Source organism: Tursiops truncatus, chromosome 16 (assembly GCF_011762595.2).
Source record: "Tursiops truncatus isolate mTurTru1 chromosome 16, mTurTru1.mat.Y, whole genome shotgun sequence".
NCBI classification, from domain to species: Eukaryota; Metazoa; Chordata; class Mammalia; order Artiodactyla; family Delphinidae; genus Tursiops; species Tursiops truncatus.
Window position 1 is genome coordinate 10,896,395 of NC_047049.1, and position 12,548 is coordinate 10,908,942.

At 49.2% G+C, this 12,548-nt stretch overlaps 2 protein-coding genes across 2 annotated transcripts; both read left to right on the forward strand.

Moving 5' to 3' along the window:
• Positions 1-328: 328 nt before the first annotated feature.
• On the forward strand, positions 329-8,460 carry LOC117308488 (protein NYNRIN-like). The gene is made up of 3 exons (XM_073793891.1): positions 329-469; positions 1,553-1,745; positions 3,369-8,460. Exon 3 carries the CDS (start codon positions 3,641-3,643, stop codon positions 6,014-6,016), a length of 2,376 nt encoding a protein of 791 aa, XP_073649992.1. The 5' UTR covers positions 329-469; positions 1,553-1,745; positions 3,369-3,640; the 3' UTR covers positions 6,017-8,460.
• On the forward strand, positions 6,432-7,640 carry LOC117308529 (syncytin-1-like). Its single transcript, XM_033842342.1, has one exon. The coding sequence runs from the start codon at positions 6,432-6,434 to the stop codon at positions 7,638-7,640; it is 1,209 nt and encodes a 402-aa protein (XP_033698233.1).
• Positions 8,461-12,548: the final 4,088 nt, after the last annotated feature.

Consider the following 12,548-nt stretch of genomic DNA (forward strand, 5'->3'; position numbering starts at 1 on the left):
TCTTTTTGCGACCATGGCCCCGCCTTAAGTATTTCTAATTAAGAAACAAAACCTCAGGAGACCGAAACTTAACCAGCCGCTCTCGCTTCTATAATTACGCCTGCGGCCCCCCCCCCCCCCGCAACCGTCCAACCAATCAGACGGCGACTAGTGTCTCTGTTTAAAAGTCAACCAATCGGCGACTAGTGTCTTTGTTTAAAAGTCAACCAATCGGCGACTATATTTGTACCGGTCTATAAAAGAGCTGTACTAATCTCCGCCAGGGCCTCTTAGCGTCACGGGCAAGGAGTGCGCGGAGGTCCAGGTTCGAACCTGCAATAAATGACCCTTGCCGTTTGGCTTTGACTCTCGACTCTGGTGGTCTTGTGGAGGGGCCTCGCGACCTTGGGCATTTCATTTGGGGGCTCGTCCGGGATGCCCCCAAGCCCACCAGACATCAGGTCAACGGGTCATCGCTGACAACCGATCGGTAAGTAAGCCGGCTCAGGGTACCTTCTGTTTTGGGGACTAGGACAGTCCTGGCGGACGCGCTATAGGACACCTAGTCGGGTGTGGTTGGAGACGTCCACCACGACCCATCTGGGGCTGGCAGCCCATCTGAAGCGCGCACGCGATAACCTCCCCTTCCTCCTTTTACAGACTCCGCTATTGGGACTGCTCTTAATCACTTTTGTTTTCAGAGTAACCTTTTCTAATCAATCTCTTACAGGACCTAGACATGGGCCAAGCACAGAGTACCCCCCTCTCCCTCCTTCTCGCTAATTTCGGGGATGTAAAGTCCCGAGGACACAACTTCAGTCTGGATATCTGGAGAAGAAAACTAATTACCTTCTGCCGCTCTGAATGGCCAACTTTCGGGGTTGGCTGGCCCACCGAGGGTACCTTTTGTCTTCCTATAATCCTAAAAGTTAAATCTAGAGTTTTCTTGCCAGGAAAAGAAGGCCATCCGGACCAGATCCCCTACATCCTGGTATGGCAGGACCTGGTAGAAAACCCTCCTCCCTGGATGACCCCCTTTTTGTCATCAGGGTCATATAAGATCCTTGCGGCCCGACCAACTAAACCTCCCAAGCCTCAGACCCGAACTGCACCCATACTCTCTGACAGCCAAGACCTCCTTCTCCTAGACCCCCCCCCATATCAATCTCCCCCTGTGGCCCCACAACCAGTCCCCCTTCCTGCTCCTGGCTCTGCTCCTCTCCCCTTGGTAGAACCTCCTGCAGCCCCTCCCGGAGGGCCACCCAGGCCAGAACCGGAGGACCGAGAGGCAGAGGCACTACCGGTCCCCCTGCCCAATGAAAATAATTCCCAGGGGCCGGCTGGGCGCACTCGCGGACGCACTCAGCGCGACCCAGGGTTCCGCCATCCTGATTCTACCAGAGCCCTACCCCTGCGAGAAATAGGCCCTCCCGATGAGACAGGGAACCCTCGACTCCAGTATTGGCCATTTTCTACCAGTGACCTATATAATTGGAAAACCCAGAATGCCCGTTTTTCTGATAATCCTAAAGACTTGATAGCTCTTCTAGATAGCGTTATGTTCACTCATCAGCCCACCTGGGATGACTGCCAACAGCTCCTCCGGATCCTATTCACTACCGAAGAACGGGAGCGAATCCAGCTGGAGGCGAGAAAACTGGTTCCTGGAGATGATGGTCAACCCACCGCTAACCCTGACCTCATCAATGCAGCCTTTCCCTTAACTCGCCCCCCGCAGGATGATTGGGACTATAACACCGGAGAAGGTAGGGGACGACTGCTCATTTATCGCCAGACTCTAATGGCGGGTCTCCGGGCTGCCGCGCGCAAGCCCACTAATTTGGCCAAGGTATATTCAATCATGCAAGGTAAAACAGAAACTCCCTCCTCTTATTTAGAAAGATTAATGGAAGCCTTTAGGCAGTATACCCCTATGGATCCAGAGGCCCCCGAAAATCAGGCCGCCATTGTAATGTCCTTCGTTAACCAGGCAGCCCCTGATATTAAAAAGAAACTCCAGAAGTTAGAAGATCTGGAGGGCAAACAGATACAGGACTTACTCCGTATCGCCCAGCGCGTCTTTAATAACCGGGACGCCCCAGAGGATAAACAACTTAAAGCCACTGAGAAAATGACTAAAGTCTTGGCCGCCATTGTTCAGAAAGACCAAGAGGGCCCCCCAGCCACTCGACCTTCCAGGCGACCATTGGATAGAGATCAATGTGCCTATTGCAAGGAAAAGGGCCACTGGGCTCGGGAATGCCCCAAGAAAAGGCAGCCTCGCCCCAACCAGGGGCAATGGCAACCGAACGCCACCCCAGTCCTGTTTACACATGATACAAAGTAGGGGGGACGGGGTTCGGACCCCCTCCCCGAACCCAGGGTAACCCTACGAGTGGAGGGGAAACCAGTCCAATTCCTGGTGGATACAGGGGCACAGCATTCGGTCTTGGTTAAGCCCCACGGGAAAATTTCTAACAAATCCTCCTGGGTCCAGGGAGCTACGGGAGTTAAACGTTACCTTTGGACCACTCAGAGAACTGTGGACTTGGGCACGGGAAGGGTAACCCATACCTTTCTGGTCATTCCCGATAGCCCTTGCCCCTTACTGGGGAGAGACTTACTCACTAAAATGGGAGCACAAATTCATTTTCGGCCAGAGGGGCCAATCGTAACAGACCCTCACGACCAACCCATATCTGTGCTCACCCTGAACTTGGAAGATGAGTACCGACTTCACCAGGAACCACCCTCCCAAAATCAAGATATAGAGTTATGGCTTCAGCAGTTCCCCGAAGCATGGGCAGAAACAGGGGGGATGGGACTAGCCAAACACCGCCCAGCCCTATTCATAGAGATCAAACCGGGGGCAGATCCTGCACGTGTCCGACAGTATCCCATGCCCCTAGAGGCCAAGACTGGTATCACTCCTCATATTCGCCGGCTTCTTGACCTGGGGATACTGCGTCCCTGCCAGTCGGCCTGGAATACACCCCTGCTGCCAGTCCGCAAACCTAACAGTAAAGACTACCGCCCAGTGCAGGACCTGAGGGAAGTTAACAGACGGGTCATAGACATCCATCCTACTGTGCCCAATCCATATACTCTTTTGAGCGCCCTTTGTCCAGAAAAACAATGGTATACTGTGCTGGACCTCAAAGATGCCTTTTTTAGTTTACCCTTGGCGCCCAAAAGTCAAGAACTCTTTGCCTTCGAATGGTCAGATCCCGAGAGAGGTATAAACGGACAACTCACCTGGACCAGACTTCCCCAAGGATTCAAAAACTCGCCTACCTTGTTTGATGAGGCCCTACACGAGGATCTCAGTGAGTACCGGAGACAAAACCCCAATGTAACCCTTCTGCAGTATGTTGATGATCTCTTAATAGCTGCTGAGACCGCTGAAGCCTGCCTGCAGGGAACCAGAAACCTCCTACGGACTCTCGGCACCCTGGGATACCGAGCCTCTGCCAAGAAAGCACAGATCTGCAGGCCTGAGGTAACTTACCTGGGATACCTATTGAAAGGGGGGCAACGATGGCTCACAGATGCACGGAAGGAAACCGTCCTCCGCATCCCCAGACCCACCACGCCTCGACAGGTGAGGGAATTTTTGGGGTCGGCTGGGTTCTGCCGTTTATGGATACCCAAATTTGCTGAAATGGCCAAACCGCTATACCTAGCCACCAAAGAGCAGACGCCCTTTGAATGGACAGAAGAGGCTGAGCAGTCATTTCAGCAGATCAAAACTGCCTTGCTGTCCGCACCCGCCCTGGGTCTCCCTGATGTCTCCAAGCCCTTCCACCTCTTTGTAGATGAAAGCAAAGGCATAGCTAAGGCCGTGTTGACCCAGCCCCTCGGTCCTTGGCCCCGGCCTGTTGCTTACCTATCAAAAAAATTGGACCCAGTGGCTGCCGGCTGGCCTCCTTGCCTCCGGATGATCGCCGCCACGGCCCTAATGGTAAAGGATGCTGACAAACTAACTATGGGGCAGGAGTTACATGTCACCACCCCCCACGCCATCGACGGGGTTCTCAAACAGCCTCCCGACCGATGGATGAGCAATGCTCGATTGGTCCACTACCAGGGTCTACTGTTAAATCCCCTCAGAATCAGCTACACTCCGCCGCGGGCATTAAACCCTGCCTCCCTATTACCTGACCCAGATTTGGACTCCCCACTCCATGACTGTGCAGAGGTACTGGCCCAGATCCATGGGGTTCGGGAAGACCTACGTGACCAGCCCCTACCGGATGCACAAGTCACATGGTTCACTGACGGCAGCAGCTTTGTCCAGCAAGGTCAGAGGTATGCGGGGGCAGCAGTAACATCAGAAACTGAGGTGATATGGGCAGAGACTCTCCCCCCAGGGACCTCAGCCCAAAAAGCTGAATTAATTGCCCTGACCCAAGCTCTCAAGATGAGCAAAGGCCAAAAAGCTACCATATACACAGACAGCCGGTATGCTTTCGCTACCGCACATATACATGGGGCAATATACCGAGAGCGGGGACTACTCACAGCAGAGGGCAAAGACATCAAGAACAAAGAGGAAATCCTGGCCTTGCTAGCGGCCATATGGGAACCCAAAAAGCTAGCCATTGTACACTGCCCGGGGCATCAAAAACCCACGAATCCAGTCACCCGAGGCAACAATTTGGCAGACCAGACGGCTCGAAAGGCGGCACACACTCCAATACCATTACTTCCCCTGCAACTGCCGGATCCAGGCCCCCGGGAACTACCGCCCCAACCCGACTACTCGGAGGATGACATCAGATGGATGAGCAAGCTTCCTCTAACCCAGGTTAGAGACGGATGGTGGCGGGACGCTAAAAACAATATCCTCCTTCCTGAGAGACTAGGAACCCTGGTCCTTGAACGGATCCACCGTAGCACCCACTTGGGCGCCCGACGGCTACAGGATCTCATCAGGCAGACTGGACTTAAAATTAAAAATGTCTCCGAGAAGACTGAACGACTGGTTGCTGACTGTGCAGTCTGCCAACTCCATAATGCCAGCACCCACCCGCCAACCACTGGCATCCGGGAGAGAGGAAACCAGCCTGGAGCCTACTGGGAAGTGGACTTCACGGAGGTAAAGCCTGGCAAATATGGGTATAAATATTTACTGGTGTTTATAGATACCTTTTCAGGTTGGACTGAGGCATTCCCAACCAAGAATGAGACTGCACGAATAGTAGCTAAGAAGCTACTAGAAGAGATCCTGCCCAGGTATGGCTTTCCAGTTATGATAGGGTCCGACAACGGGCCAGCCTTCGTTTCTAAGGTAAGTCAGGATCTGGCTTCCATACTTGGGGCTAATTGGAAATTACATTGTGCATACCGCCCCCAGAGTTCAGGACAGGTAGAAAGGATGAATAGAACTCTAAAAGAGACCTTGACTAAATTGACCATGGAGACTGGCGCTAACTGGGTAGTCCTACTCCCCTACGCTCTGTTTAGGGTGCGAAATTCCCCCTATAAGCTAGGATTTACTCCCTATGAAATAATGCATGGTAGGCCTCCTCCTATCATCCCTAATCTAAAGACTAACCTTATCCAATTGGACCCAGAAAATAATCTCCTGTCTTCCCTCCAAGCCTTACAGCGGATACACGAGACAATCTGGCCCAAACTAAAAGAGCTATATGCAACAGGACCCCCACCTACTCCACACCAGCTCCGGCCAGGTGACTGGGTCCTTGTCAAACGCCATCGACAAGAGACCCTAGAACCCAGGTGGAAAGGACCTTACCAGATCATCCTGACAACGCCGACAGCCATTAAGGTGGACAGCATAGCTGCCTGGATCCATCACACGCACGTCAAGCCGGTGGACCCATTTTCTGACCTCATCAAGTCCACTAAAGCTGACGTCACCTGGACTGTTGACCGGAGTAAGAACAATCCCCTCAAACTGACTTTGCGCCGTACCCTCCCCCATGATGACCAAGGTACTGCTGATAGCCCTAATGATAGTCCTAACCCTCAACCCTCGGGCCACGAGAGGAGGATTCGGCCCTCCCCCCAATAAGAATACTTTAATACAACTACTATATGGTGCACCGTGCGAGTGCAGGGGAGGTACTATGGAGACTCCTGTTGTTCCCCGAGGGTATACTCATATGCAGGACTGCGGGGGCATAACTGCGTATCTTGTTCAGGAATATAGGGTTACCGGGGCCTCTCAAAACTGGCAATGCTACCATAAGCCTAAGCCACTTCCCCCTCGAGCTACTTGCCCCTGTTCTACCTTCCAGGAATCAATGCATAGCATGTGCTATTCCTCTTACCAGCAATGTATAGGGGCCAATAACAAGACTTATTTCACAGCCATACTACAGAATAATAAAAGCCCCACCATTAGTGATGATAATAAATACCTTCAGGCTGGATGCACTGGCACCCCCGGGACCCCGGTATGCTGGAATACCAGGGCCCCCACACATATGTCAGACGGTGGGGGGCCCCAGGACGCAGTGCGCCAGATAGAAACCCGAAGACAAATAGAAGAGGCCTATCGGCATCTGTACCCACAGCTCAGCTACCACCCCCTAATTCTCCCTAAGGTCGATCCCTCTGAATTGGACTCCCAGACCATGTCCATACTAGAAGCTACTTTTGCGCTTTTGAATACCACCAACCCCAACTTAGCACAGGATTGCTGGCTCTGCCTTCCTCAAGGACCGCCCCGCCCTATAGCCATCCCCACCTTCGCCAATTTAAATATCAGCGAACGATGTAACCCTACTTCACTCCCCGAGCCGTTCCCCATACAATTTTCAAAATTTTCAACCACCTTTAATACCTCATGCTTTGTCAAGAACGATTCCCTCTCTAACGCCAGTATTGACTTGGGAATCCTTTCATCCACTGGATGTAGTCAATATATCCCCGTGAACTCCTCCCTCTGTAGTCCTAATACCACTGTCTTTGTCTGTGGAAGTAACCTAGCATACACCTATTTACCCCCGAATTGGACAGGGGTCTGCACCCTGGCCACCCTTCTCCCCAATGTAGACCTGATCTCGGGAGACACCCCGTTGCCCATTCCCAGCTTTGACCTCTGGGCAGGCAGAACCAAACGAGCCATTACAGTCCTACCCCTCCTGGTAGGATTAGGAATTACAGGAGCTGTGGCCACAGGGAGTACAGGTCTTGGGGTCTCCCTTCACTCCTATAGTCAGCTGTCTAGGCAATTAATAGAAGATGTAGAAACTCTCTCTGGGACCATTCAGGACTTACAGGACCAATTAGATTCGCTGGCCGAGGTGGTCCTACAGAATAGGAGGGGCTTAGACTTACTGACAGCTGAACAGGGTGGGATATGCCTCGCCCTAAAAGAAAAATGTTGTTTCTATGCAAATAAATCAGGCATTGTAAGAAATAAGATCCACCAGCTCCAGGAAGACCTAGCTCGCCGCCGGCAAGAATTAGCGGATAATCCCCTTTGGTCAGGATTTCATGGGATGCTCCCCTTCCTCCTCCCCATCCTGGGCCCTCTACTATGCCTCCTTCTCCTCCTCACTATAGGCCCCTGTATACTCAGTAAAGTCATGAATTTTGTTCGCGAAAGAATAAATACAGTCCAGCTAATGATATTAAGAACACAATATCAGCCCTGCGAGGCCTCAGAAATTGAAGAAACGGAGCCTTGAGGACCCAAGATTGGCTCCTCTGGTTCATGAGAAAGGGGGGAATGAGGGGGCTATGTTCTAGTTTGGTGAGAATAGGACTGAGTTGACGCCCTGCATTCAATTTGTGCTTTTCCTGGAATTTCTTTTCTGTTCTTTCCGGAGGGGGAGGGCCGAAAAAAGGACCATTCCAGGGCGCGGCGCTGGGCTTGCCACATTTGGGAGCGCCGCCTGAAGTTGGGCGCACAGCCTCCCGACGCCCTGCCGTTGGGCTGGTGGAGGCCGCAGCACTGCTAGGGTTGTATCAGTCCTCCTGTTTGCACTATTTCTTTTTGCGACCATGGCCCCGCCTTAAGTATTTCTAATTAAGAAACAAAACCTCAGGAGACCGAAACTTAACCAGCCGCTCTCGCTTCTATAATTACGCCTGCTGACCCCCCCCCCGCAACCGTCCAACCAATCAGACGGCGACTAGTGTCTCTGTTTAAAAGTCAACCAATCGGCGACTAGCGTCTCTGTTTAAAAGTCAACCAATCGGTGACTAGCGTCTCTGTTTAAAAGTCAACCAATCGGTGACTAGCGTCTCTGTTTAAAAGTCAACCAATCGGTGACTAGCGTCTTTGTTTAAAAGTCAACCAATCGGCGACTAGTGTCTCTGTTTAAAAGTCAACCAATCGGCGACTAGTGTCTTTGTTTAAAAGTCAACCAATCGGCGACTATATTTGTACCGGTCTATAAAAGAGCTGTACTAATCTCCGCCAGGGCCTCTTAGCGTCACGGGCAAGGAGTGCGCGGAGGTCCAGGTTCGAACCTGCAATAAATGACCCTTGCCGTTTGGCTTTGACTCTCGACTCTGGTGGTCTTGTGGAGGGGCCTCGCGACCTTGGGCATTTCAATTCCAGTAACACAGATAGATGAGCCAGGGAGGGGCATACCATGGGGAGAGGGGGCTATTCAAGAAAGGGGACTACACTTCTGGGACTTGGTTGCCTCCCTCAAGGCCTGTGAGAGGGTGATGTCATGGAGTAAAAAGAGTGTGGACTTGGGGACCAGACACAGCAGGTTCAAATGGGCACCAGCCCCTGCAGGAGGCTTGGGCAAGTCACTGCCCCTCTCTGAGCCTTTGTTTCCTCAACAGTAAACATGGAGTACACTTGATATGATGTGGTGAGAAGGTCACTTTACCTCTGTGGTCTTCCTCCCAAAAACCCATAACCCTAGTCTAATCATGAGGAAAACATTAGACAATTCATGTTCCCAATTACGGGACATTCTACAAATACATAGCCAGTACTCCTCAAATCTGTTAAGGTTGTCAAAAACAAGGGAAGTCTGAGCAACTGTCACAGACAAGAGGAGCCTGTGGAGCCCTGAAAGTCAAACAGAATGTGGTTTCCCGGATGCTTTCCTGGAACAGAAAAGGGATATCAGATTAAAAAAAACAAAAACAAAACAAACAAAAAAACACTAACGAAATCTGAATAAAGTATGGACTTTAGTTAATAATGTATCAGTATTGATTCATTCATTGTGACAAACGTACCATGCTAACGTAAGATGTTAACAATAGGAGAAACTGGGTCTGGGGTACATAGGAACTCTCTATCCTGTCTTCGTAATTTTTCTATAATCTAAAACTGCTCTAAAATTTTAAAAATGGAAACACACCTCCTCCTTCACAGGGATGCTGGAAGGCTCAAAGAGATGTCGTATGGGAAGATAAGTGACATACCCAAGGCTCTCAATAAATATTAGTTTCTTTAAGAAGCCGTAAGACAATTGAAAGTTCCAAGAACAAATCTTGGCTTAATGGGAGCTCAATCAGTCTCCCCATTTTACCCTTTCTTCATACTTATTTATCCCCACATTATTCCTTTTTTCACCAAATTCATTATTTAACCAGTCTTAGATACCAGCACCCATTTTTAAGTTTGTTTCCAGAAGTCTCCCATAACACTAAATAATAATAATAATTGAAAAACGAATAAGTAAACAATGGTTAGCTTCCTTTTACTTGTTGAAACAAAAGCAAACTGGTGGGTGTGACTGTACAGACTATCCCATACCCCAAGCCCAAACTGTCTCACAATCTCATTCAGGAACACGTCAGGGCAGTTCTCAGACACAGAGCAGAGAGCCCACAAATGCCCAAGGCGAGTGGGATGTCAGAGTGAGGCCGCACTTTATTTACCAGCAGAAAGGAGCTGCTTGTCCTCTTAAATGCAACAGGGAGCTTGACCAGAAACAAGTCAACCCCAAGAAGGGCTGCAGCTGTAATACCTCCGGCCGAGGCCTGTGCTGGGCCTGCTGGGACAAGCCAGCTGATAAATGAAATCTTTGTCTTCACACAGATCCACCACCGGGTAGGGGAAGGAAAAAAGCCCCTCACCCCTTGCGATATGAAGCCTGTATGAACGCTTCAGAAGACAGAAAGATAGCCCAGGTCCCCTGGCTCAAAGCACTGATTTGAGGCTAACGCTTCTCTATTGAGCGTGCAGACTGCATTGAGCCCAGAGCCGCTCAGGAGAAAGGGAAAATTCAGCTGCTGATTACATAAATTTACATCTTAGGATCACCTTGAAAAGTCATATTTTCAGTATAGATTCGTTGCTTGCTTTTTTATAAAGGCTTTCTCCCAAGAACACTTGGCTGTATCTTACTCCTTCCAAAAAGTGAAGTCTGCCTTGTCTCTTACTGGTTGAGGACTACAGGGGCCTGGAAAAGGCAAGCGTGGCTCCCAACCCACGCCTGCCCCTGCGCGCTGAAGCGACTGGAATCACAGCTCTGGGTCAGGCAGGGGCTTTGCACTCCAGCTCAGGTGCTGGGGAACCGCGGGGCGATGGGGACACGGGAGAGGGGCAGCTGCAGGGGCGATGGAGGAGGTGGGTGGTCCTGGGAGCTGCTCAGGAGGGCAGGCCCCTCATTCGAGGGCTCTGTGCCATGGCTGGAGGGCTGACAGCCTGCCATCTCCGCGTGTCCTGAAGCTCTGAGGGTGGCCTGGGACACAGAGCTTTGCTTCAAACCATGTTGCAGTATCCTCACCTCCTGCCATGAGGTGAGCAGGCCAAGGCAATAATAAGACACCGCCACTGCCAGCCTGCAGTGCTGCTCCCAACAGCCCGGCACTTCAGTGACCATCTCCCAGCTGGGAAAGGCCCAGACCGTGGACTCAGCGCCTCTGCAGCATTTCCCTCACTAGCTTATAATTAAAGGAACACAGAAACAATAAGTCATAAAAGGAAAGACTGGTACAGTTAAATATTTCACAACTTTAAAGGTCTTTATGAAAAAGGAGAGTATAAATACAGTTAGAAAGCAAGCCACAGCTAAAGAGAATTGCAACTTATTTCACTGACAATATCTACTGCCTACACATGTTGATATGTAAGGATAAAACTTTTCTCCTTACAATCAATAAGAAAAAACCACAACCCAGAAGAGGGAGGCTGAGTTGCCAAAAAGTAGATGAAATGATGCTCAGCCCCACTAATACTGTGGGGTTAGCAAATGGCCTCCAGGAGATATAGGTGGTTAAGAACATGGGCTGGCTGAGCCCCAGAAATAATAAAAACAGACTGAGCAGGAGAAAGGCCCCTCACATGGTTTTGTATAATCTCAGGAAGTGGGGGGAGGGAGGTCCTCCCCTGCTCCCCTCCAGATACCCTTTCCAGGAATACAATGAGGTTTTCTTTCTTTAAAAAAACAAAAAAAAATCTGAAGCAGCCATGGTAAAACATAATATTTAAGAAACGTGTGGTGGGCACATGTACTTATTTTCTGAAATTTTTTGCATGCTTGAAATATTTTATAATTTTTGTAGAGCTCATAAATGATGAAAAATGAATGAAATTATGACATTAAAAACAAAAATAAAGTCAGAAGAGGACCCCAAGATGCAGAAGCAATTCCCTTGGGCACAAACCTCGAGGGGAGCACAGTCAGCCTCCCCTCCCCACTCCAATGGCCACGTACCTTGCTTCATTCCCTGGGTTATGCATGACCTTGTGAGCTGGCCTTTCTCCTGCCCAGTCTGAGGCCAGTTTGGGGACCCACAACCCATGTTCCAACCATACTGACTCTGATAACAGGACAGAAAGACTGAAGTTTAAAATTTGTGGTATAAATTTTTGGTATAAAGAAAGTGTGTAACTTTCACATTAACCAAGTCCTGATGTTAATAAGAATATTCATTACTTATTATAAATGTGGATACTGGGAAAGGGCATGACCTAAGTTCTTATCACTTATTACAGACTGTCTTTCAGGAACAAGACTTTCATTTAAATTTCCTGAGGTTTGGGTATGTCTCCACTTCTGATATTTAAAAAAAAAAAAAATTCACTGTGAATATAAATCAGTTCAGGTTGGGTCAAAGATAATTATATTACTTTCCAAAATATCAAAGCTTTGTGCTTTTGTATCCCATGAGACAACCTGACCACAGCAACCTGTATTTCTCTGTGACGGCAATTAAGTGCAAGTAGCAAGAACCTATAATTTTAGCCTTGAGGTTGACTCAAATGGGTGAAAATATTTATTTTTCCTTTGCTCTTTCTATGGGCTCACATAATGAATTAAATGCAGGGCTCTCTTTCTTGATTATTGCTTTAGAAAGAAACTGTCATGCCTCTTTACTCACTTTCAAAAAGAGATGATAGCATACTTTATTATAGGATTTTTATGTATTGCTAATGTCCAGAAAACTCAGCAGATTAATTCTCTCTATACAAGAAGAAATTGATTGCGTTGGATATCTATACAAGTCCATCAATTGTGACCTGAAAGCTTTATAGAAGAGGGCACACAGGACCCAAAGAGAAAAATATAAATCTGACACCAGAGACATAAAATTATACCCAGAGGTTTACCTAAGATTGATCTAAGAACCATGGTATTCAATAGGTAATTTTTTAATACTAAGTAGTATAAATT